Source organism: Loxodonta africana, chromosome 13 (assembly GCF_030014295.1).
Source record: "Loxodonta africana isolate mLoxAfr1 chromosome 13, mLoxAfr1.hap2, whole genome shotgun sequence".
In the NCBI taxonomy this organism is placed as follows: domain Eukaryota; kingdom Metazoa; phylum Chordata; class Mammalia; order Proboscidea; family Elephantidae; genus Loxodonta; species Loxodonta africana.
The window spans coordinates 73859165-73886369 of record NC_087354.1 but is presented as its reverse complement, the minus strand read 5'-3'; the positions used below and the strand labels follow the sequence as shown (position 1 = coordinate 73886369).

Below are 27205 nucleotides of genomic sequence, written 5' to 3'. Positions count from 1 at the left end.
CCTGCACAGCTGTGGCTCAGTACATAGCTTCTTCTGATAATCAGCCTGCACCACAATTAGATTAATTACAAACCGGGGACCCTGCTCCTGGGCCTGTCTGAAACTTTTATCTGTACATGATACAGAAGCCCCTAGCAGCCACGGATGCCTCTTGTTCCCAGAACTGAGGAAAAGACTGTAAACACTGTTTTCACACGTGTGTGTAGGAACAGTCTCTTCCGGGGATGAGCCTGTCTAAGAAAGCTTTGGGGCCTTTCGTATCAGAGGTGTTTGGAGTTGGCCCTGACAACTGTGGCGTGAAACCTGGAACGTTCCTGAGTTGTTTACCACATTTTACGAAACCTTCTTTATTCACAAGGGCATGTACTATTTTTAGCAAGGAGAAGTAGAAGGAACAGGAGAAGATACCAGAATAAATCCAATGTGATTCCTGCCCTCTGGGAACTCACAAACAATGCAGATACCATGTTTTATGCTGGAGATTTATCCTCAGACACACAGCAGATCGCGCCATAGGGGATCTTACTCCGTGAAAGAAGTGATAACAGGAATGCTTTTGTCAAGTACTTTTGAGTTAGTTTAATTTTTAAATTTTTCTTATGGCAGATTTATTTAAAGCTAGGCAAATCTGCAGCTTTCCTTTGTTTTGAAGGACCTGATAGACTTAGAAATACTTGACTAGTTGTAGAGATCATCAGAGTGAAATGCTTTCCTGGTCCTTAATTCAAAACATAATTATAAAAATGTCTTTAACTCAAAACTTAGAAATGAATTAGAAATTCAAGAAAATGCTATTAGGAAAAAGTGCTTAAACACATGCATTTATAATCAGATCTATATTTACCTTTCTGCCCATTCACCCTCAGATGATGTTTAGTTATTTAGCTAAGAAGACAAAATGTGGCCGTTTTCTATTAAAATTTTTTTTCCATTTCAATGACTCGCTTTAATGTAATCTGTAGAACTTGTAATTACTTTGTGCTCTCCAGACTTTTCTCTAATCTTGCTAGTCACTCTGAGAGTCGCTGTTAGGTTTTCCTTTATTCCTTTGTACAGTGGGCTGTCCCAGGGATGAGGAACGTGCCCTGTGGCCCTTCCCCTATAAAAAAGCCGACTGTCCTTGAGCTGACACGTACGAATGCAGAAAGGGTCCACATACAGATAAACTCTTACACTCCTCTAATGGTCCAAACCTGCCTTATTTGGGTATCTCCCATGAACCCAGATGACTCATGGTGACAATGGACTTTCAGGTTCAACGGGCAGCATGATCTCACCTTGCTTCACGTGGGAACCATTTAACTCCTCAATCTCCCTGGGGTCCTTTACCAACTTTGAGCAGGTTCTTGACAGCCTCCCCCTTCACAACCATTTTCACTTCCGCCACCTCCCCACCAGTTTTACATGCAATATTCCCCACAGGAAATCTTACTGTACTTTATATACAATCTATATTTGTTTCGTCCAGGTAATTGACCATCCTTTTATGTATGTTGTTTGTAGGAACTTCTGTGTTTGGTTATAAGGTTCTAAAAAGCAATTCATGATCTTTCTTGGACCGCCTGGCAGTACCTTGCATAGAACACGTATGTAATGCCCTTAATAAATGTTTCCCTGTATTTTTGCATACACTTACATGCACATATGTGGGGAGTCCATGTGTAAGAATTTTCTAGGTATCTAAAGCTCTTTTTTTTTTTTTCTTAAAGCTCTTTTGAGATGTTTGAGCCTCTTGATGGGAAGTTTCTAAAATGCATGGTGTACTGTCCTGCTTTTAATAGGTGTATTGAACATGAGGTGACCTTTTCTTGATTGTTCAAGGTTATCATCATCAACATCAGTTATTGCTCGGTGTTGTAATATAATGGTGCCTTCAAGGGCATTGAGGTGTCTGAAGCTCTCTGATCCAGCAGTAAATGACTGTAGATTGCCATTCTTTCTAGATTTCATATCACAGTCTTTTTTAAATCGTCATCTATATGTTTGACTCTAGGAACTGCTTCTTATTCATTTTTCATTTCTCAGTTATTCTGATCTGCCCCGGCCTGGAAAGCCAGATGACCACATTTGTTAGTATAAATAAGAACAAGGCTCTGAGTAGAGACCCATCATACAAAATAAAGTGTGTGGCCAATAATGAAAGCTGTTAAGCTTCTCAAAGTTTTAAACCATATGAAATGAGAGCTGGAAGAGATCCTGGAAGTCATTCATTTCAGTCCTTTTAATTTACAGATGAGAGAACTGCTGCTGTCATTTACCCACAGTCACACAGTTACTGAACGTTCTGGTGAGATTAGAATCCAGGTTTCCGACTCCCAATTTAATGCTCAGCTTCCAATCTGTGTTCCACTATAGTTGGAGTTGCTGGACGTAGGTGGCTGTTATTTTGCAGGCGTGCATACTTGTGAGGATACATATCTCAAACCATTAATAGCATTGATAGATGCATATGTAATATGTTATAGAGTCCTGGTGGTGCAATGGTTAAGCGTCTGGCTGCTAACCAAAAGGTTGGCAGTTTGAACCTACCCAACAACTCCATAGGAGAAGGACCTAGTGATCTGCTCCCATAAAGATTACAGCCTAGAAAACTCTATGGGGCAGTTCTACTCTGTCACATGGGTTCCTATGAGCACTAACAACAACAACATGTGATAAACATGTTTGTGGATGTACACCTACATGCATGTGCACACACAGAGGCACTGACTGCAGCACATGGTGGTATGCGTGTATCCTGATGTCCTCTAGGTGTGAGATCTAAACCTGAGAGAAAAGCTGATTCAGAAAAAGAAATGGATAAAAAGACATCTGACCTAATTAGCCACAGTCACTGCCCATGCACTGGGCTTTTCCAGACCCACTATGAAGAGAGCAGTCCTGACTCTGGCAGCTCTCAGCTTTGTAATCACCATGTGAGTAGTGGAACCCATTTCCATGAGTCCCTCGGGATTGCTGAAATTTTTGTATTAACCAGAGTCTTTTGGTGCCATCTGTAAATCTGGGCTCTGGACCTAAGCCTTTGCGGTGACGTGGTGCCAAAGCCTTCAGCTGCAAGCTGCTTTCATTATGTAAAAGTGATAATAATAATAAGCCAACTTCTATTGCTAGATACAGTATTGAGTGCTTTATATACAATATAGTAGTAATAATAGCTAACATTCGTTGAATACTTACCATGTGTCAGGCAGTGCTCTGAGTACTAATTTGATTCCTCATAAAAACCCAGTAAAGTAGTCACTGCTGTTACCCTCAACTGACGGAAGAGGAATCTGAAGGCAGAGAAGTGAAGCCCAGGTCACACAGCCAGTAAGTGATGGAACTGGCGTTTGGATCCAGGCAGTGTGGCTCCAGAGCCCGTTCTTTGTAACTGCTACGCTGTTTTCTTAACAGTCTCACAACAGCCTTATGAGGTAGGCACTATTGTCATTCCTATTTTCAGTGAAGAAACTGAAGTGACTTGCTCACAGTTACAGAGCTAGTGGATGAAGGAGCTGGTACTCAAACCTAGGTCAGCCCAGTGACATCCAGAGTGTGTGTTTGTAACTGATACGCTGTTGTGCCTCCAGTGTGTAACTGCAGAGGTTTCTTTCCTCTCGACACCCCCTCAGTTCACAAAATGTCAACAGATATACATGTGAATAACTGTATCCTGTCTGTGGGGGTATTCTCTTTATCCTGGTCCTAACAGAAAATTCCTTTAGGACCTTCTCTCTGTGCTGCATTCTGAGTAATTTTCTCGACACTTTCTTCCAGTTCACTAATTCTCTCTTCATTATGTCTGCTCAGCTCTTTAACATATCCATGGAGTTTATTATTTTACTGAGAGTATTTTTATATCTATAAAAATTCTATTTGTTCTCTTTAAATTTGTTTTGTTGGAAGTATCTTGTTCCCTTTTCATGTATTCAGTTCTTTAATTAAATTTAATTAAATGAATTTCTTTAATAATTTTAAACCTTTATCTTATTGTCTGCATTCAGTAATTCTATTATCTGACGTTCTTGGGTGATCTTATTCTGCTTTTTGGTCTGTCTATTCATTCTGGCTAATGGTGGATGATTTTCTTGTATATTTTGTAATTTTGGATCGTGAGGTCATATTTGACAGGGCTTTTTTGGCAGGAGCCTGTGGCTGGGTTGAGAGTGAGTCCCTCCAAAGAACTTTCGCATTTGCTTTTTCCAGATGCTGCGTTTTTCATGTTTATCTCTTAGCATGGAGGTTTCTGGACCACAGAGTTAGTAAATTTGAACCCCAAGCCTAAGAGCGAACTTGTGACAATTCTTAGGGCAGACTTTTTTTTTTTAACCTAAAGTCTGAGCTGACAACAGCAAGTGCTGTTGCCATCTTCTTTTGTTTGTAAAGAGATTTTGTTTTTTCCTAGCCCACTCCTTTACTAAGGGTGAAACCTTACAGGAAGGAGCAGAGGGTATGTGTGCCCATGCACCTGGGCTGTAGACAGGTGACTGAGAATGGGCCAGAAGGGCCATCTTTACACCTCCCTGCTTCCTTCTCTTCGGCCACCAAGAGATTCCCCCTTCCTTTCTTTGCAGTTCTTTTATGTTGTTTTGTATTCATTGCAGTTCTTCATGCCTGCTCAGGTGGAGGTCTAAACATATCCCAGCTCAGCTTCACTGTCCTCTTGTCACAAACACAGATCAAGGACTCAGACTCCTTCCAGATCCCCCTAGATGTGCAAGATGGCCCTTTTCACTCTCCCCATTGCCTTTAAAGGTTATCGTTTTCCCAGAAAGCCTTATCCTTAATTAGTCATCCCCTTCACTTGTACGTTTAAAGGATCCCGTTATCTCCTTCCTCCCAGAGAACAACAAAAACTAATACGACAGAATTGAGAAGAGCAGCCAACTCCAGTGGGAGGAATAAAGGAGGAAGTTGAGGGTTTGTTTTCCTTCTCCATCCTGGCCTTGGGTAATCTGAGGGACCTTGTTTGGCCTTCTCCCAGGGGAACCTCCTGGGCCCGCAGAGTTTTTCACTGACCCGATGGTGTTTCTTGGCAGCTTTGTGCGCCTTTCCTGGTGGGACTGTCTCCCAGGCAGCAGCGCCTCTCCCCGGGGATTCATTCCCCCACAAGAAACCTTCGCACATCCACCTGTGTGTCCTTAGGCTGGTTTTCTCTTCCTCAGAATTGTGCTCTTGGATGAAATATTGAGCATGATGACAATGAGCCCTTGTTAGAGGAGATTGCGCTACTCTTGGAACCCTTAACTGTTGAAAATGAATTTTGTTCGCGGCTGTGCCAAAAAATCATGAATCCTAGAAAGCGAGGTGGGAACATAGAAAATAAAATATAAACGCATTACCAAAGATGCCCGGAAGTGTAGAAGCTTAAGGGTCTTTCATTGATATAAATATGTAGTAGTTAAAAAAAATACCTTGCAGTGTTCCATGACACTGTTTTTGTCTCTGACATCGGGCAGCTCATACCAGCTTTGTTCTGGTGATTTATACCAGAAGCCTATAATAAAAATGCAGCCTAAAATCCTGCAGCTGGGTACCATACATTTTTCTTCCATGGAAGTTAGAGAACTTAAAAAATTGCCACAAACCTGTAAAAGCTCTTCCCTCACAGGAAGCACAGGCCTGGCCGTGGCAGCTGCCCCTCATGGGCTCCTTCTGCTTTATGGTGTTACTGCTGATGTTGCGAGGTGTCTAGGTTGGCTTTATGAGTACAAGAAACAAGGTTCCAGGAAGGTATTGTGGAATTTTAGGGGGGTCAATAAATAATAATAACCCCTCCCCTCCTGAGTTTAGAACCAATTAAAAAAAAAATCAGCACAGAAATCAGACAGATGGACACAAACATACCAGCCTTCTTACTGACAAACACTTCATTAAGGAATGCACTTGATACGGAGCCAAACTGGCTTCTAGTCCTTTCTGTCCGACTTGAACTTCGCTCTCCGAAACTGCAGGCCTTCTGTTTGTAGGAGCAGAGATTGCTTCTGCAGAAGCCTTCTCCTGTGGCCAGCAGTAGACCAGAGCATACTGTCTCTGTGGGCGTGCAGACCTTTGCTCTGATGACATGTACAGAAGCCCCTGATGACAGTGCTCAGCCAGAAGGGACTGACCCACACATGCTCAGTTTTTTTTCCAAGGTCGTTAGTCAGGAAAGTCACACTTCCTCCTCCTCTGAGCACAGGAGAGTATGGAGTTAAGAATGCAGTTGTGCCACACGGAGACATGGGGGCAGGAGCATGGGGGCTGCCCAAGTTCTGCCCTCGAAAGCACAAGGCCCATTTTACTCTGTTGACGTCGTGTCTGGGAGCAGATGTAAGACACTCAGTGTGGTGGGTTCTACAGAACCCTTCCTCTGCACCACAAGTATATATACTTCACAGACTTACCGTCCGAGGACATTGGGATGGGTCTTGCTTACTCTGCCATCTTTGTATGCATGAGTGGGGGAAAGAGTTGGCGATCTCCTACACTGCAGCATCTTGGAGTATTTTTTCTTTCCCTTAGCTCTTTAAAAAATCTTGGCAAAGTTAGGAAGTCAGTTTGCCATTGGCATCCAGAGATGACAAGCGTGGGCTTGGTGATTTTGAGATTGCTGGGGGGTCAGGCTGGGCTCCTCTGAGGAGCGTTCTGTTCCTCATGGCAGAGCGCTCTTCCAAGTGAGCTTTTGTGTTTCCCAGCCTGCAGCCGCTGGGTGCATCCTTAGAACAAGGACTGGGGCTGGGGGAGTAAGTGGGAATCAAAAAACATTTTTCTCAGGAGCCTTAAAAGTATTCTGTTCCAAATCCTGATGCATGAATCTCTTTTCACAAGTACAAAAGCAAGAAACACAATCAAGGGTCTTTGTTGTGCTCTGCCACTTTCTTAGATGCTGACAGGCAGTGATACGTGATTGTCAGTAGCATTTTGAATTTTCAGTGATGCTTGCCAACCCTAGGCCACCCCAATAAGCAAGGTCAGAGGCTCCAACCCTAACTTATAGGAGAGGAGACGGGAGGCCTTACTGACTTGCCCTAGGACACAGGGAGGCCAGGAGCCCAGTTAAAAGTAGAAGTGAGAATTGCCTGTTCCCATTCTTAGCATAAAGCGCCAGACTGCTTCTCCCTTCTGCACCATTTGCTAATTGTTTACTTCAACAAAACATAACAGGGAATTTTTCCTTTATAGCCACTTGTAAACATTTAAGATGTCTGTAGTCACTCATAACCTTTGTTTACATATCACAGCCAGCTAGTGATCTTATTGACCTCCTTTCTTCTCCTCTTCCATTTACATCTGTGCAAGGAAGTTAATATGTATGAAAGCACTTCGAAAACTCAAATGGCACATGAATGCTGCTCGGTATTATTATGATACTCGTGTTCTTAACTTTGTATCATTGAAAAAGAAATACAGATACTTCCATTTCATAGTGGTGAGTAGGGCAGGACAGGGGGTGGTAAACATGTGGGTAACTGGTTCCTAAAATAACATGATATGACACAAACTCCCAGCCACATGAATAACAATTAAGAGGAAGTTTGGAATCTTAGATGTCTCTGAGAGAAGTAGGAGTTGAGAAATTCCACATACTTTCCCACTGTGAGACTACAGAATGGAAGCAGTGCTGTAAAATAAGACACACACACAACTCTGGGAGGAGCTAAAGGCATTGTAAAGTAGAAAAGATACAGTTAGGCAAAATTATTTTTTCTACCAGGTGAAAAAACCACCCTTCCTTTCATATGCTTGATTTTGTATATATGGTGTATATATATATACACAGGATTTATATACAGAATTCCCTGTTAGCAAACCTGTAACGTGTTACTAAGAAGATTGCACTATATTTTATTACCTACACAGGGCTTTTGTGTGTGCCATAACTTAATTGAATCTATGGCATAGGAAGATTTTACATACAGTATATATCATATAAAAAAAATTTCTCTTGAGTCTGTTCTGACTCGTGGTGACCCCATGTGGTGCATAGTAGAACTGTGCTCTATAGAGCCAGACTTTTCTTCTGAGGTGCCTCTGGGTGGGCTCTAACCACCAACCTTTCCCAGCATTAACCGTTTGTACTACCAGTTAATGCTCATAGCTACTAACCAAAAGGTTGGCAGTTTGAGTCTACCCAGAGGTACTTTGGAACAAAGGCCTGGTGGTCTATTTCTGAAAAATTAAAACCAAAAGAACCAAACCCACTGCCGATGAGTTGATTACCGACTTATAGCGACTCTATAGGACAGAGTAGAACTGCCCCCATAGAGTTCCCGAGGAGCACCTGGTGGATTCCAACTGCCGATCTTTTGGTTAGCAGCCATAGCTCTTAACCACTACCCCACCAGGGTTTCTTCTGAAAAATTAGCTATAGAAAACTCTGTAGAACATTACCGTGACACACATGGAGTCACCATGAGTTGGAAATGACTTAACGGAAACTGATGGTGATAGATACATACTATTGTATATATAGTATAACCAAAAAAAACCAAACCCACTGCTGTCGAGTCAATTCCAACTCATAGCAACCTTATAGGACATAGTAGAACTGCCCCGTAGAGTTTCCAAGGAGCGCCTGGTGGATGCAAACTGCCGATCCTTTGGTTAGCAGCCATAGCATGTAACCACTTCGCCACCAGGGTTTCCATATATAGTATACAGGTTATCATTTAAGGGGGAAATATTATGTTGACCTAAAACATAATTTCAGTGTGTGTGTGTGTATGTGTATACATACAGTATATTTTATATGATGTTATTATTGTGGGCTGTCCACTCCAACTTACAGTGACCCGATGTGACGGACTAGAACTGCCCCATAGGGTTTCGTAGTCTTTACGGGAGCAAATCACCAGGTCTTTTCTCTCGAGGAGCAGCCTGGTGAGTTTGAACCACCAACCTTTTGGTTAGTAGCTGAGCGCTTAACCATTGTGCCACTAGGGCTCCTGTATTATATATATAAATACTGTATAAATACATTTTATATAGTATATATAATGTACAAAACATATACATTTTATAGATTGTATAGTACATTTTCTATACAGTTCTTGGTTTTCAGCAACAGCGAATGGAAGCTTCAGATACACATGGATGGTTTACCAGTTAGCAGTCAGTTGAAGTAGCTTCTGCCTCCCCTGGCTCTCATCCCCTTGTCTCTGTAGTTAATCTATTCCTCAGGTTTTTGTGTGGGAGGCATATCACATCTCGCCATCCTGTCAGGGTGGGGAACTCTCTACTCCTTTTCCCTGCTTCCCCTGCATTTTTTATTTTGAAAAAATTCAAGCTTACAGAAAACTTGAAAGACTACTACACTGAATTTCCTTCCTGCACCTAGATGGTTGCTTCTTTGGACGGGCCATTTGCCAGTAATTGTAGACACTATGGCACTTCATCCCTAAATATTGCAGGATCTCTCATCTAAGAAAAAAACATTCTCTTAGGTGACCACTGTATGACAGTCACACTCAGGAAGGTAACATTGACACAGTCATCTAAAGCACAGTTCATATTCCGATTTCCACAATTGTCCCAACACATTCCTGGGTTGTTTTTTTCCCCGATCCAGGATCCAGTTAAACATCATACGTTGCATTTAGTTGTCATGTCTCTTTAGTCTCATTTGTTTTTTTAATACTTTCTTCCCTTCATGACATTGACAGTTTTGCAAAGTTCAGGCCAGTGGTTTTATAGATACCTTATCATCTCCTCTTAAAGCATAATTAAGAAATAGTTTTTGCCCAATGAATGTTTGGTGTTTTTTTTTTCCTTTTAATCTCCATGATGTCATGGTTTGCCATGAAGCCTTTAACGAGATGCTGTATTCCTATTTGATATGTAAAATTAAAGATAGTTTTTTTTTCCTAAAAATCAGTGTCCTGGTAGGCTCTCCCAACTCCTCCAAGGCCCCACTCCTCAGGACCCTCCTGGGACGGACGAGCACAGCAGGCGCACGTGCTTTTGATGGAATGGCGTGTGTGTCTAGGAATTGGCTTTTGATGTTCATGGGCCTTTCCCACCAAATTCCAGATCCATCACCAGTAGTGAAGACCTAGCTAACATTTCTTATTCAGAATTTAGCTGGTTCAAGCCAATTGTTGAATTTCTCAGCATTAGTCAAATTCTTCATCTTAATACCAGCCTGTTATTTGAAGACAACAGTAGGTGTAATTCTGGGTGATGGGAGCTTTTCACTCATTGTATCAGTGTTCGGTGGCCACAGACAGGATGCCTCAAAACAACAGGAATTTACTTCCTCACAGTTCTGGACCCCCAAAATCTGCAATCAGGGTGTCAGCAGCACTGCGCTGCAACTGGGGCTCGAGGGGAGAATCTGTTCTTTGCCTCTTCCAGCCTCTGATGGTTGCCAGCTTTCTTGGCTTGTGGCCATGCTTCTCTGCTCTGTCTTCTCAGCACCTTCTCTTCTCTCTTATTAGGACATATTTTGTGGGATTTAAGGCCCACCCAGCTAATCCAGGATGATCTCATCTAAAGATCTTTAACTTAATCACCTCTACAAAGACCTTTCTCCTAAATCAGGTCACATTCACAGGTTCTGAGGATTTGGATATGGCCTTTTTTTTTTAGTGGGGGGGGCTACCATTCAACCCATTATACTTCATGAATTAATGTTTCCTATCTTTTTTTTAATCACTATCTGGGTTTATCACTGATTGCTTTTAAAGTTTCAGTAATAGGAAATAGTTTATCATTCCATCTGTTCTACTCAGATGTAGAGTCATTGGAGTAAAATTTAGGACTAGCCAGAAGAGACTTGACAGTTTCAGTATGGGGCCAAATCCGAAATGAATGAGCGTATATGTTTTAACTTCTTTTAATATTAATATTAATATACTTTTCTTAAAAAGTTATAAACAAGAGGAAGACAAATATTCACAGTTGATGTAGGGAGTATCTTTCTTCATTAAAAATCCAGGCTCCACCCCAAAGTTTTATTCGAAAAGAGCTATTTATTTATTTTTTTTTAACTTGATTCCCATGTCCTGAGTCCCTGGACAAGGACATGATGCTTGGTAAAGTAGAGGGTCAGTGAAAAAGAGGAAGACCCTCAATGAGGTGGACTGACAGAGTGGCTGCAACAATGGGCTCAAGCTTAACGACGATTGCAAGGATGGCACAGGACCGGGCAGTGTTTTGTTGTGTGGTGCGTAGGGTTGCTATGAGTCGGAACCGACTCGATGGCACCTAACAGCAACAACAGTGTCTACACCTAGGCTTCATGTATCTCTTCCCCACGGACTATCATTGAATTTCAAAAGTGGCTGCTACCTTAGAAGACAAGAAGTGTTGTTGGGACCAGTGAGACAGGAGTGAAAATTGGCTCAAATTACTGAATTATGACTCCTCAGCTTGTTGGAAACTAGGCTCTGTCACTTGAGAATGGGAGGTTTTTCCAGCCGTAAGGCAAGTACGCAATGTTATCCAGGAAAATCTTGCTTCACTGTAAAACAGGGTAAATGAAGTAATAAAAACTTCCTGCAGCATTAAGAAATACGGCCTCTGTTTCACAGGAATAACACATTAATTATCACAAAAGGTGTTGGTTAATATTTAAGGGAGAAATACTATGTTGGCGTAATACACAATTTCAGCATCTGTTGCGCCTTGCTTTGGATCGTAAATCCAGACTAATGGATCTGTGGAGCTGTTTAGACCTTTTCTTTTCAGATTCCCTTGCCTCTTAGAGAAGTTTGCATCGGAAAGACTCAATTGAGACAGGCGCTTGGAATTTGTTGTTACTTCCGTTATGAAACTAGTACTTACTAAATGCCTATCATGTGCTGGAAACCCCGGGGGTGTAGTGGTTAAGAGCTAGGCTGCTAACTGAAAGGTCTGCAGTTTGAATCCATCAGGTGCTCTTCGAAAACCCTATGGGGCAGTTCTACTCTGTCCTGTAGGGTTGCTATGAGTTGGAATCGACTGGACAGCACCAGGTTTTAACAGGTATCATGTGCCAGGTTATTTTATTTAATTCACAGCACAATCCTCCAAAATAATTATTCTTCCTCTAGCAGATAAGGAAATTGAGGCCTTGGGAGGTTAAGGTATTTTCTGCAAAGTTACGCAGCTAACAGATTGTAGGAGTGAGATTCAAACTGCGGTCCCTCTGAGTTTGAGCTGTTTTGCTCCAGCTTGTCAGTTAGTATAAGTCTTCCCAGAAATCAGGGTAATTGCCAATGAGTAATGTCAGGTTTGTAACTTGTCAATATTGTGGAAAAGAGTAGCAGAGACAGGTTAACCAGTGTGCCCAGTCCTATCTTTTTCTAGCTGCCAACGGCTGCCGAACCTCCTGTTCTAACGTGGCTAATGGGCCAACACGATACTCCACAAACAAATACTATAGTAGTGGGGCCATTAGCCTCCAGCCCCAAAGTGAAATCTAAGCAAACAAGACTGTGTCATGTGAAGAAAACCCTTTTCGCCTAGGCTAGAGGCAGACCTAGAGCCTGACACATGTCAAGGGCTTTTCATTCCTTTTCCTATAAACCCAGACATGAATCTCAGATTTTAGCATTCCAATGGTCCCTGGAAAATCAAGAGAGTTTGCTCCAGTGCCAAAGACCAAGCTGGTTTACGCTGCCCGTCTCAGGCCCTACCTGGTTGTGATGTGGACAGGCCACCTGACCTGGCCAGGTTGGCAAAGGCAGGAAGAAGTCAGATGGAATCCTAGATGAGGAGAATGGGGCTTCTGGCACTTTGGACCAAGAAAATAACCTTGCCCTTGATCCTGACCAGTCCTGGGGAATAAAATTGGGGAGAGAGGGCTGAGAATAGAGGACATTCCATGGGCGTTGATTGTGGATCCAAATAAAATGAAATCCTTGACAACTTCAGTGTTTTCCTTTACCATGATGTTGTTTATTGGTCTAGTTGTGAGGATTTTTGTTTTCTTTATGTTGAGATGTAGCCCATAGTGAACACTGTGGTCTTTGATTTTCATCAGTAAGTGCTTCAAGCCCTCTTCTCTTTGAGCAAGCAAAATTGTGTTATCTGCATATCGCAGGCTGTTAATAAGTCTTCCTCTAATCCCGATGCGGTGTTCTTTATATTGTTCAGTTTCTTGGATTATTTGCTCAGCATACAGATTAAATAATTATGGTGAAAGCCTACATCCGTGACACACACCTTTCCTGATTTTAAAGCACACAGTGCCCTCTTGTTCTGTTTGAACAACTACCTGTTGGTCTATGTGCAGGTTCCTCATGGGCACAATTAAGTGCTCTGAAATTCCCATTCTTCAAAATGTTATCCATAATTTGTTATGATCCACACAGTCAGAAGCCTTTACATAGTCAATAAAACACAGGTAAACATCTTTCTGGCATTCTCTGCTTTCAGCCAAGATCCATCTGACACCAGCAATGATATCCCTCGTTCCATACCCTTTTTTGAATCCAGCTTGAGTTTCTGATAGTTTCCTGTCCATAAACTGCTGCAACTGTTTTTGAATTGTCTTCGACAAAATTTTACGTGCATGTGATGTTAATGATATTGTTCAATAATTTCCACATTCTGTTGGATCACCTTTCTTTGGAATGGGCACAAATATGGATCTCTTCCAGTCAGTTTGACAGGTAGCTGTCTTCCAGATTTCTTGGCATAAACAAGTGAGCACTTCCAGCATTGCATCTGTTTGTTGAAACATCTCTGTTGGTATTCTGTCAATTCCTGGAGCCTTGTTTTTTACCAATGCCTTCACTGGACTTCTTCCTTCATTACCATTGGTTCTTGATCATATGTTACCTCCTGAAATGGTTGAACATCGACCATTTCTTTTTGATACAGTGACTGTGTATTCCTTCCGTCTTCCTTTGATGGCCTCCTGCATCATTCAACATTTTCCCTGTAGAATGCTTCACTATTGCAATTCGAGGCTTGAATTTTTTTTTTCAGTTTTTTCAGCTTGAGGAATGCCAAGCTTGTTCTCCCGTTTTGATTTTCTAACTCCAGGCATTTGCACATGTCATACAATACTTTGTCTTCTCGAGCCACCTCTTGAAATGTTCTGTTCGGCTCTTTTGCTTCATCATCTCTTGCATTCCCTTTAGCTACTCTATGTTCAAGAACAAGTTTCAGAGTCTCTTCTCACATCCATGTTGGTCTTTTCTTTCTTTCCTATCTTTTTAATGACCTTTTACTTTGTTCATGTATAATGTCCTTGATGTCATCTCACAACTTGTCTGGTCTTCAGTCATTATAGTGTTCAGTGCATCAAATCTGTCCTTGAGGTGGTCTCTAAATTCAGGTTGGATATACTCAAGGTTGTACTTTGGCTCTCCTGGACTTGTTTTAATTTTCTTCAGCTTCAACTTGAACTTGCATATGAGCAGTTGAGGTGGTCTCTTCTCCAGTTGGCCCCTGGCCTTGCTCTGACTGATGATACTGAGCTTTTCCATTGTCTCTTTCCACAGATGTGGTCGATTTGATTCCTGCATATTCCATTTGGTTAGGTCCATGTGTATAGTCGTCAATTATATTGTTGAAGAAAGGTATTTGCAATGAAGAAGTCATTGGTCTTACAAAATTCTGTCGTGTGATCTCCAACGTTGTTTTCTGTCACCAGGGCCATATTTTCCAACTACTGATCCTTCTGTTTCCAGCTTTCTTTCACATTCCAGTCACCAGTAATCATCAATACATCTTGATTGCATGTTTAATTAATTTCAGACTGCAGAAGCTGGTAAAAGTCTTCAGTTTGTTCACCTTTGACATTAATAGTTGTTGCATAAATTTGAATAATAGTCATATTAACTGGTCTTTCTTGTAGGCTTATGGATACTATCCTATTAATGACAGCATTGTACTTCAGGATAGATCTTGAAATGCTCTTTTTGGCAATGAATATAACGCCATTTCTTTTCAATTTGTCATTCCAGACATAGTAGGCCATATGATTGTCTGATTAAAAATGGCCAGTACCAATCCATTTCAGCTCACGAACGCCTAGGATATCAATCTTTATGATTTCCGTTTCATTTTTTCATGACTTCCAATTTTCCTAGATCTATACTTCATACAGCCCATGTTGTAGCTGTTTCTTCTCATTTTGAGTCGTGCCACATTATCAAATCAAAGTCCCGAAAAGGGAAGCAGCTCTTCTCCGATCATGTTTTGCGTACCTTGCAGCCTGAAGGGCTCATCTTCCGACACTACACCAGACAGTGTTCTACTGCTATTCCTAAGGCTTTCACTAGCCAGTTTTTTAAGAAGTAGATCACCAGATCCTTCTTCTTAGTCTGTGTTAGTCCGGAAGCTCTGCTGAAATCTGTCCACCATGGGTGACCCTGCTAGTATTTGAAATACTGATGGCATAGCTTCCAGCATCATAGTACCACGTAAGCTATCACAGTATGACAAACAGACAAGTGGTGGATATGAATGTATGTACATAAGTATTTAATGTCTGTGAGTAAAACTCGTAACTTTCGATGGCAAAATTCCACTTCAAAAAAGTATCTTAAGTAACTGGCCAGTTTAGCAAGGGTGTTTATGTTTGTTTTGGGTGATAATAAAAGGGCACAGTGGTGGGAAGGGATGTGGGGTAAGGAATGGGGAAAGTATACACCTACTACCAGGAAAATGTATATGGGGGTAACTCACTTTGGATGCAGATCACAGGGATTTCATGCTTTGAGACAAATTTATGTTTAGCAGTCAGATAAAGGCCTACTTTACCACCTTATTTTTACTTAATAAATCCCAATTACTATCTCTCTGTAAATTGTAAACCAATTACATTTTCTGTCTGAATCAGTCATCATACATAGCATTATCGTTTCACAGAATAACTCCCACTTGGGCTTCAGAAGGCATCACCATACAGTCTTTGTTTTAATGCCCCAGAGGACCTGGTAGCTAGATTTTCAGTAAGTGCACTAGTCTTGTCATGTTACTCAGTTTTTTAAGACGGCACTGATACCCATTGGCTATTAGCATCATGGACTCACCACTCGAAGCTAAAGTCGGAAGGGGAGAAAAATGGTGTGTGTTAGAGACAATTATGAAAGACATGTAATTTTATCCCTTTGAAGTACATCACAAAATATTACTCAGTATAGGGCCCAGGGACTGACTTTAGTGAATAGATTTAATTGTAATTAGTAGAATTTCACATAAATGTGCTTAAATCCTAGAGAATATTTTATTGACTGAAGGAGGTTATGCAATCTTTTTTATTTTGTTAATTTGCTTAATAAATCCTTTCCTACTCATTAGTGTTGACTTAGAGTGTAGTTCAGCCCAGGATGAGCTATTACAAGTGTTCCTTCTAAATTAGCATCTCGTAATTCTGGGTTCCCATTATGGAAAAGGAAACCCAGGGCCGTAGTGGTCAAGTGCTATGCCTGCTAATCAAAAGGTCGGCAGTTCGAATCCACCAGGCATTCCTTCAAAACTCTATGGGGCAGTTCTACTCTGTCCTATAGGGTTGCTTTGTGACTTGGAATTGACTCAACGGCATGGTATTATGTGAAAAAAGAGTCCATGAAATTGACAGTTTTATGTTGATTGGAGTTATTTATTCTTTAGCTATTTATCAAAAGTAATAGTCACAGAAATGAGTATACATACGTGTGCATTTGCTGTGCTATTCGTGGCCCGTGTGCCCTCTGCTCCCTGCTGCCCCCTTTTCCTGCTCTGCTCCAGATCACAGGGAAGCTCCCCTTGCAGGCTCTAGCTCCTGGTGCCCCAAGTCAGCTGGATTCAGGCTGGGTTAGGCCAATAGGGAGTCCAGTAAAAGACTGGAGGTGGGCAGAAAGGAACAACAGGGTGTTTCTCCCTCTCCCTGCTTCTGGCAACGTTTCTGGCTGCGTTTGTCATAGCTCCAGTTCTTGGATGCAGGTCCACCATGTTTCCAGCTTCCTCTGGGTGACCCCAGTCCTTGGCTACAGTAACTGCTTCTCCCCCTGCCTCTCATGCCCTGGGATAGCCATGGCTTCCTGCCATTAGAAATCTCCCAAGTTGCCTCACTGTGCCCTCTGACCTCTCAGCTCCGTTGTCATCTGTGTAACGAAGTCTCTGCATTAAACTTGTTATATTTATATTCTAAGAGTGCCTTTCTTTACCTGATTGGTACATTTTATAGAATGATTTTGCATTTAGCTTACAGTCTTTTGGGTGCTGATAAAGGTAATGTTAATTATTAATTACCTCAGTCTATGTTTAATCAGGTTGGTATTGTATTTAGATGATGGAGCAAAAGGAGAATAAGACAAAATGGCTGCCCTCAAGGAGCTCAGTCTGCCTGGGGAGACCTTCAGAAGCCATGTGATCTGTGCTTTCCCAGGGTGCCATGGAAGCTGAGAGAAGGGAGCACCTAGACTGGGGTTGTAGTGGGAAAGACCTCACAAAAGAGGCGACATGCAAGAGTCCTGCCAGATGTTAAGACCTTGCTTCAGCGAACAGCAAGAAGGCGTTACTGACAGAAGCAAGGCAGCAGTGTGGACAAGGGCATGTCTCAAACATGGCTACATGAGAGCTTGTTGGGAGAGGACTAGTGGAGAAACTAGAAGGACAGAAGAACTAGAGGAAGCTAGAAAGACAGTCAGGGGCTAGATCACAAAGGGCATTGAAGGTTCCACCAAGCATTTGGACTTTACCCTGTCAATGGTTGGGAGCAGTGAAGAAGGACTTTAAGCAGAGGAATTAGACGACAGATTTATACTTGAGGAAGGTCACTCCTGAAGGGATGTGGAGGAGAGACTAGAGGGCTGAGAGTGGAGGCAGAGAAACTGGCTGAAAGGTTAGTGCAGAAGTTCAGGTTCAGGACGAGGGTGGGGGCAGTGATGATGGAGGCCTGAATGAAGCTAAAGGAAGTGGGGGGGGGGATATCAAGATATATTAAGAAAGCAGAATGTCCATAAAACAAAACGAGACTGAAGGGGCACACCAGCCCAGGGTCAAGGACGAGAAGGCAGGAGGGGACAGGAAAGCTGGTAATGGGGAACCCAAGGCTGAGAAGGGAGAATGTTGACATGTGGGGTTGGTAACCAGTGCCACAAAACAAGATGTGTATTGTTTAATGAGAAACTAGTTTGCTCTGTAAACCTTCATCTAAAGTACAATAAAAAAAATTAAAAAGAATGATAAAGCATACTAAATAATAAAATGTTAACATTTTTGGAACCTTAAAAAAAAAAAAAAGCAGAACGTGTAGAACTTGGTGATTTTTTTTTTTTTTTTGGATGTTGCGTGTTTCCATGAAACAATGATCCAGCATACTTAGGAGTCAGGAAATGCTTGTTAGGCTAAATTTAAAAGACTGTTTCACAGATTGGAGTCACAGCATCTCCTCAGAGGCCTCTTGCATGTTTCTGGATTTTTATGCTGCCTTATGCTTTGGAAGGAGTCCCTGGGTGGCACAGTTAAGTGTTCAACTACTAGCTGAAAGGCTGGAGGTTTCAACCCACTAGATGCACCTCAGAAGTAAGCCTGGCGATCTGCTCCCAAAAGATCCAGCCCATTGCCATTGAGTCAATTCTGACTCCTGGTGACCCTATAAAAAAGAGTAAAACTGCCCCATAGGGTTTCCAAGGCTGTAAGTCTTCATGGAAGCAGACAGCCATACCTTTCTCCCGTGGAGCCACTGGTGGTTTCGAACTTCCAACCTTTTGGTGAGCAGTTGAGCACTTAACCACCGCACCACCAGGGTTCCTTTTCCAAAAGATCACAACCATTGAGAACCCTGTGGAGCAGTTCTGCTCTGTACCCATGGGATCGCCATGAATCAGCATCGACTTAACAGCAACTAACAAACATACAACAGGATGTATTTTAGGTTCCAAGCCAGTTACGGTTGCAGCGCTACTCGTGTTTTAAGAACAAGCCAAACAAGCAACGCTTTTTAAAAGCCATCAACTATTCTCCCTGGCCCTCAGTATTCATTTCCTGGCCATGATCTACTTAGTCTCTCCTTGCTAATGTATTGATCATCCGCTGTGTGTTTACCTCATTTCCCGCCTCTACCCATTACGGCCTTCTGACTAAATACAAGAATTAGCCCCTTCACTTATTTGAGAAATTGTTTCATGGGTACTTGGATCTAAGAGTTTCAGGAATCTCGCAGCAAAATAATCCTATGCTACTTGAGAAAACCTATAGATCCACTCATTCCCATATCCCCTCATGCCACAGAGCCTATATTAAATGTTTCACAAAGTTAAAGGGACACAGTGCTTGCCCTCTAGGGGCTCAAAGTCTGAAAAGAAACCCATAGGGTTAGAAATTGGTAGAAGAAAATGTCAGGAACAGATCTGCTTTTAAATTATCTACAGTAGGATTTGGCTTTAGTTGGTGCTCTGGAGTTATGGTCAGGTGTTAGCCTTGATAGCTAAAAACAACATGCTTTAGTCTTTGAAGATGTTAGACTGTAGTGGTTGGGAGCCTGAGTTCAGGAATCTGACTTCCTGGGCCTGCCACTTTTCTGTGTGACCGCAGCCAGATTACTTAATCTCTAGGCCTCCCTTCATTGAATGAGACTGGTAATAGTATCCACCCTAGGGTTGCTGAGAGGTTTAAATGACAAGGGTATGTGATGTGCGTAGTACACCTCCTGACACAAGGGAAGTGCACAATGAATACTGGCCATTCATCATCAACTGACTCAAGATGCAGTCTTCTAAGGCCTGGTTGATAAGGTGTGCTATGTGAGTACCAAGGAGCCTTGCTCTCCTCTCAGATGAACAGAGTCAGGGCTAACCTTGAGGTCCTTTGTAACCACTTTATGTTAATTGCAAAGAAAATTCTGGAACATGCTTCAAGACAGGTTAGTCTTTTGGGTCTGCATGTTTGAGTTTTCGAGTTACCTCTTTGATTATATCACCCATGACCGGTTGTTCACTTCCAGGAACAAGCCTGAAGGCCAGCAGGTGGCAGGTATCACCTTAGAGGAGCCTCAGGCACCATCATCTCTGAAACCTTCCCTGATGCCTATCACTTCGTTCCTCATTTGAGTTCAGCACGTGTTAATTGAGCACAGCTCTTTTCTCAGGTTCCGTATCAGGATTTGGAGCCCTGGTGGCGCAGTGGTTAAGAGCTCGCCTGCCAACCAAAAGGTCAGCAGTTCTAATCTACCAGCAGCTCCTTGGAGACCCTTTGGGGCAGTTCTACTCTGTCCTCTAGGGTCACTATGAGTTGGAATCGACTCAACAGCAATAGGTAATGGGTATTAGGATTCAGAGATACAAGAGTGAACAGACAGCTCCCAACCTCCTGTAACGTAGTCTAATGGAAATACCACAGATTCAGTCACTGTGATGCAAGCACTATTGGCCATGTGCAGGTCAGAAAAGGTACAGAGGAAGGAGAGGAAAGAAGGCTTCACAGAGGTGGTGACATCTCAGACTGTGAAGGAAATAAGAATAGGGAGAGTCAGAAGCATCCACGTGGCTTGTACAGGAGACTGTACCTCAGAGTGTGAGTGAGATGCGGTAGATGAATTGAAGGCATAGGCGGGAGCTAGGTCATGTAAGAGCTTGGCCTTTATCTTGTGGACAGCGGAGGCCTTTGAGAGGTTTTAGACAACAGAATTTTAAGATTTGCATTTTAGCAGGATTACCCTAGCAGGCACAAGGAAGATAAACCTGAGAAAGTGTGTTATTTTTAGCTTTCGAGACAAACACCTGGCCATACCTGAGAGCACCAATTCAAGTCACACCCTATTGTAGAGAATGGAAAGCAGGTACTGTCCCGAACATTTTCTTCTCACTGGTTTCTATCCCTATAGGTTTGTTTTCAGATGTTGAGCTAGAGGGCAAGCACCATGTCCTCTTGACTTTGTGAAGCAGTCCATGCAGAGCCTGTGGCATGAGGGGACGTGGGAGGTGTTGCAGGTTCACGTGTCTACCACGCATTCTTCGAGTACAGGGACAGTCTCTGTACCCCCAATGGCTTGTGCCTTACTGGCATTTAAGAACATCCTTGAAATGAAGACAGCCCACATTGACTTTTCTGGTGCTGCATCCTGTCCTCGGAACACGCTGACCTGGCCCTCCGTCTCTCACACACAGCTTAACTGAGATCATCATAAATTCTTTTTTCTTGGCATTCCCTTATCTGGCGCTCTCTATTTACTAGCCTCGCGGTGCATCTGTAGTGGAGTGCTGAGTGATGCTTATAATCCTGGCCCTGAAGTACTTCAGGCTTTCTAAATTATCAAAAAATGATTAAAGTATATTCAGTATTGCCCTGATGTTTGTATGTTTCACTTCATTCTCATTCTTTGGAAGTGGTTGCTTTATCAAAGGCCTGTGTATGCATGTGCACACAGGCACAGTGGAAGGCTGTGACCAGCCACAGCCCAGGCCGCCTACAGGGCCAGGCTCAGAGAGTTTATTAGCAATGCCAGCTCAAAAACACACAAGCAGAACAAACCTGGGATTTCTTCATGCCTTGGAAGAGGAAGCACGTTGGCCCCGAAGAGGCAGACTGGACAGAAATAAGAGAGAAAATGGTGGTTAGAGAAACAGTGGGAGTGATAAAGGAGGTAGTACCGACCAGGGAGTCAGGCAGCTCGCAAGCAGCCTACCCTGAGGTTGGGGGCCCGGGTGCCACATTCTCATGCTCCATGACACAGATCGTCGGGCCTGCATTTGGCAGGGCTCTCCAGCAGCTACATGTGTATTGCAGCCCCAGCTGTTCAGCAAAATGGCAAACAGTAGCCAGTGCAAACATCCATAATTAGAGCATCCCGTTTTCCCCCATATCTTTTTCATGAAAGCCATTATTACTGCAGAGCTGTCACTGCTATCAGGCCCAGAATGAATAACTCAGAATAGAAGATGCGAGATGATTCCAGTTTTTAACCTGGGTTCCAAAAAAAGGAGTGTGATGTTGTCACTAGAGGGAGATTTCTGCTGTTTGGGTTTCCTTTTGGGGGTTGTGTACTGCAGTAAAAAAGCTGTCACTTGGAACCTGGTGGCGCAGTGGTTGTAAGCTTGGCCGCTAATCCAAAGCTCAGCACTGTAGCCACTCCGTGGAAACCCCGTGGGGCAGTTCTCCTCTGTCCTGTGGGGTTGCTGTGAGTCAGAATCGACTCGACAGCAATGGGGTTGGTTTTGGTAGAGCGGCCTCTTACATTCCATTGTACAAATTTGTTTTTATAGTCTGTGTGATTAATAAGTTATGCCTGTGTCAGGGAGCTGCATTCATGGTCCCTGTCTGAAGAGCCACACTTGCTGACTCTGAATTTGGGAAAGTCACTTAGTCTCTCTGAGTCTTAATTTTTCCTTCGTCTTACAGGGTTGCTGTGAGGCTGAAATAAAATCGTGGATGTGAAATTGCTTAACCAGGAAGCCCTATATAAATGTAATAATTATAACAATTATATAAAACAATTAATAACTATAACAGTTATATAAGTAATCATTGTCATTGTTGTTTACTGCCATCGAGTTGGTTCCCAGCTCATGGTGACCCCATGGACAATGGAAAAATGCTCTGCCTGGCCCTACACCATCCCCATGATCCGTTGCGGATTGAACTGTTGTGATCCATAGTGTTTTCATTGGATGCTTTTTAGAAGTAGATTGTCAGGTCTTTCTTCCTAGTCTGTCTTAGTCTGGAAGTCCTGCTGAAACCTGTTCAGCATCACAGCAACACTCAAGCCTCCACTGACAGACAGGTGATGGCTGCGCATAAAGTATATTGGCCGGGAGTGGAACCTGGGTCACCCACGTGGAAGGCAAGAGTTCTACCACTGAACCGTCAGTGCAAGTTAGATATGAAAGCCTATTTCACAGATAAAGAAATTGAGGCTTCTAGTCACGTAGCTCTACAGAGCAGAAGTGAGATTTGGACCTGACTCCAGAACTTATGTTCTTTCTCCTCTAGCATGTTATCTCTAGCTGTCTAAACCCGTTGCTGTCGAGTCTTTTACAACTCATAGCGATCCTATAGGACAGAGTAGAACTGCTCTATAGGGTTTCTAAGGAGCAGCTGGTGGATTTGAACTGCCAACCTTTTGATTAGCAGCTGAGCACTACTCCACCAGGACTCCAACCTCTGACTCAGGAACTCTTTAATTCTACCATGGGCTCTTAATCTCCCTAAAGAATTCAAATGTCTAGTTGTCTAGCTGGTTCCAAAACCCCCAGAGTTCTTAAAACGTGTTCACTTCCTTCGGGGCTGAGAAGTTTGCTGGCCATTTCTTGATCGTTAGCTCCTTGAAGTAGGCCAGGGTGGGATCCAGAAGGGACTCCTGAGCCCCAGGCTAGATCAGCAGCACAGGGACAGGAGGACATGCACTCAGAGTTCCACTTTTAGGGAGCTGGCCTGGCCTGTGAGAGCCAGGAGGCAGGTGTGCCACACTCCTGAACCCCTGAGAAATGGTGACAGCCAATAGTTTCCTGAAGTCCATTCTTCAATCAGGGTGAAGCAACCCCTGTCAACCTCTTGGGTCCCGCCTAGGCCTTACCCTACCTGTCTCACTGGGATTTGGGGAGCTGCTTCCCATGTCCTCTCAGGAACCAGTGCCTCTTCATGTACTCTGTCTGAGAAGGGACTGAGGTAAGTTATTCCATGTAGTGACCACCCCACCGGGCTTTTCTGGGTCTCTTCCTGTTGACTTCTACTCCGGGTGTGGGGGCAAGGATAGCCCCCCAGTAGGCCCACTGCCACATGCATTTCCTTTTTAAAATAAAGTTTTCCTCATTCCCCAGCAAACAGAGTTGGCTTATGAGCTAGAGCAGCCCCCGCAGAGAGCCAAGGATAATGCCACTTGGAGGGCCATTGAATATGCACTGAGGATGTCGGTGTGTGGGAGAAGCATTTGTTCTGGCCTTGGATCTGAGAGGAGCTGTGTGTTGTGTTTCTGTAGGTTCTCAACAGGAGGTGTGTAGAAGCAGCCGTGATGACAGGCCTGGCACTGAACTGCCGCATAAACAAGAAGTCCTTGTTTGACAGGAAGCACTACTTCTATGCCGACCTCCCTGTAAGTATGCCATGTGATCTGTCCTCTCTAAGTTCTCTTGGCTGGGCCAGCTCTGCCCTGGGGGTCTGAGACAGGGAGGGGGCTGTGCCTCACCTGCCTTCAGCCAGTGCTCTGTCTGTCTCAGCAGAAAGTTCTGCGAAGCCCTGATGAAGGCAGGTGCCCCCCAGTGTTTACTAGATTGGATGCAATTGTTGCGATTGCTGACTCCTTGCTTTGCCTCATGCTTCTGGTGGCTGTCTCATAATTGAACAGGGAGTAGAAGCAGCTGGTGTTCTCAGGCTCAGTCCAGCCATGGTGCTCGGTGCTAATTGCCTGTTAGGACAAAACCCACCGCCGCGGCTGATGCCAGGGTGAATGCACACATACTGTAGCTCTGCAGACAGCGAGAGCCTCTCTCTCTCTTTTAAGTCGAAGTTCCCAGTAATAGAACTGTCTCCTTGGGAAGCCTTTCTGTCTTCTCACAAGGAGGTAGTAAGTAGACAGTAGTAAGCAGAGACATGAACCAGAAACCTGGACTAGCAACAGTAATTGACCGAGCAGTAAACCCAATATCAAGCTGCTGCTTCCTTAAAATTAAAACCTTTTTTTTTTTTTTTTTTTAATTTCTTTAAACGAAGCAGTTGTGACCTAGAGCCAATTTTTCATGATGTTGAACTGGAATAAAACCACAATGTTGAGTGGGTTCATTTGCTCAGAGCCCCTGGTAACAAGTACGGCTGATCTTCAGATTTGGAGAAAAGAGTAGCGGTGCTATTGCTTCACCTCGTTCTTCTGGAACTGAAGGTTGGGGTGAGCTGGATTTCAGTGGGGGAAGTCAGGAGTAGAATTAAGTACAAAAAACTAAGACCTGAATTCTCCCACTGCTTCCTCTTGCCCCACTCTGAGGGGGAAAAGCCTCGTGGCAAATTTTATTGCTTGGTAGTGTGGAGAGAATTTTTCTCTTTTAAGAGTGATAACCAGTTTGCTTAGGGTGGGAGACTTAGCTAGATGCAGCTAAAATGCAATGTTGTTGATTATCTATGGCTTTCTATTTGTTCTGGTCCACGTACCTCAGATAATCCAGAGTTAGGGTTGCCAAGTCTCACACGCGAGATACTTACACTGAAGGAGAATATTTGTTGTATAAGTATTGATATACTGGGTGTTCTGTATTTTATCTGGTAACTCTGTCCAGAGTTTAATTTTACAAATTGAGACTTCCTCTCCAGACGAGTTAGCCTAGGGCATTGGCTCTCAAAGTATGACTCCCCAATCCATTAACATTAGTATTTCCTGGGAACTTGTTAGAAATATAAATTCTCAGACCTCACCCCAGACCTGCTCAATCAGAGACCCTTGGAGGGGGCCCAGCATTCTGTTTTGACAAGCCCGCCAAGTGATTCTGATGCAGCTAACGTTGGAAAACCACTGGTCTAGTGGTAGAAGCAGACTCTGGAGCCAGACCATCTGAGTTCCAATCCCGACATTGATACTTGCTGTTTGGCAGTGGACAAGGCCCTCAATCTCTCGGTGCCTCATGTCTACCACATAGGGTTGTCAGGAGGAGTAAGTGAGAGAGAAGTACTAAGAACCGGGCCTGGGACCTAGCAAGGGCTATAGATGCATTAGCTGTTTTCCTCTCTTCTTCCACAGTTCTCCATATTGACCTTTCATCTCTTTAGTATGTGTTGATGCACGTGTGCACTTGAAAATACTTCTTCCGTTTCCATTTAGAAGGAGATGAGGGAGTCCTGGCAACATCTGTCGTCATTTCAGTCCTGGGTGCTTTCATTAGCTGAAGCGTGAGTGCCACCACGTTTACTGGCTGGAGGAACGCAGGCAGTTAGGGCAGGGAGGCAGCTGCCATGGTTGGCGTAGCTTAAGAGCAGAAACAAAACAAGATTTACCACTCTAGCAACCACTGTCTGCCGTGTGGAAAGAAGGCGGCACAGTGCTTTGCCAGTTCTTCTAATAAGGAGGGTCTGTCAGGGGCCCAGTAATCAGATGCAGAGTTAAGGCTAATGAGCTAAATGGAGACAGTAAATTCTTGTCTTTGAGGCTCCTAACAATGAGACTATTGTTATTTCTGAAAAGGGCACTGGGGTAGGGGAGATGGGATGCCTGTTGTTTACCAGTTACTGGGGGTGGGGGGGGTCCCTGTTTTTTACCAGTTATTGGGGGTGGGAGGGTAACAAAGGTAGGAAAAGCCAGAGGCCAGAGGAAATGATGGCTGCAGTACATCAACTAAGTTTTATGCGAAACAAATATTTCTTTTCCTTTTTTTTTATGTAAGCCTATAGTTTTGTGGCATTAAAAGGAATAGTAAACTGGACTCCAGCTTTTATTTCAGGTGAACAAACTGGACTAGTGACCCTGTAACCCATGCTTGTGTGCAGGCAGGCTACCAGATCACCCAGCAACGGCTTCCGATTGCTGTGAACGGGAGCTTGACTTACGGCGTCTGCCTGGGGAAGAAGCGGAGGCAGGTCATCACCAAGATGGTGAGGATCAAGCAGATCCAGCTGGAGCAAGACAGCGGCAAGAGCCTCCACGATGACCTGAGGTCTCAGACGCTCATTGACCTGAACAGGGCGGGTAGGCTCAGCGTTTCTTCATTCTTTCCTTCAGCCACCTCATTTGTTGCGTTTACAGCACTGCTCTACCCCTCTAGAGTTTTCCCAGACCAACTGAGGAGATGAAAATATTAGTGTTAGTACTGGTAGAGTTGATTAGAAAGCATGGCTTGAACTGTGATTACCATTGGGCTTGCTAATAATTACCCCTAAAATTAAACAAACTTATCCACCCAGTCACAGACTCAATGGCTTGGTATCTTAAGCAGACATTGAAAGAAACAAACCAAAGTTACAAATCAGAAAGCAGGAGGAAAGAGAGAAACAATTCTGAGGCTAGGAGCATTTTGAGAGTCCCTAATGGAAACCCTGGTGCCATAGTGGTAAACTGCTATGGCTGCTAACCTAGAAGTCGGCAGTTCAGACCCGCCAGGCGCTCCCTGGAAGCTCTATGGGGCAGTTCTGTTCTGTCCTATAGGGTCACTATGAGTTGGAATTGACAGCATTGGGTTTGGTTTTTTTTTTTTAAGTAACACAGGGTTTCCTAAGGCTGCAGCCTGATTTATCTGTTGCACAGACTGGAGAGTTGGGACTGACTCTGTCTCCCTTTGGCAGGAGTTGGACTTCTGGAGGTGGTCATGGAGCCTGACATGACCTGTGGAGAAGAGGCAGCAACGGCTGTCAGGGAGCTGCAGCTGATCCTTCAAGCCCTGGGGACGAGCCAGGCAAACATGGCAGGTAGAAG

The 27205-nt window shown here is 43.5% G+C and overlaps 1 protein-coding gene across 3 annotated transcripts in view; it reads left to right on the top strand.

Moving 5' to 3' along the window:
- Positions 1–27205, top strand: part of GATB (glutamyl-tRNA amidotransferase subunit B) — an 88954-nt gene that overhangs the window by 16722 nt on the left and 45027 nt on the right. For all 3 annotated transcript variants that reach the window (XM_010597203.3, XM_003417518.4, XM_023557133.2), the window contains exons 3-5: positions 23795–23908; positions 26284–26482; positions 27076–27198. In XM_010597203.3, coding sequence (XP_010595505.3) covers positions 23795–23908; positions 26284–26482; positions 27076–27198 — 436 coding nt within the window. The remainder of the gene's footprint in view (positions 1–23794; positions 23909–26283; positions 26483–27075; positions 27199–27205) is intronic.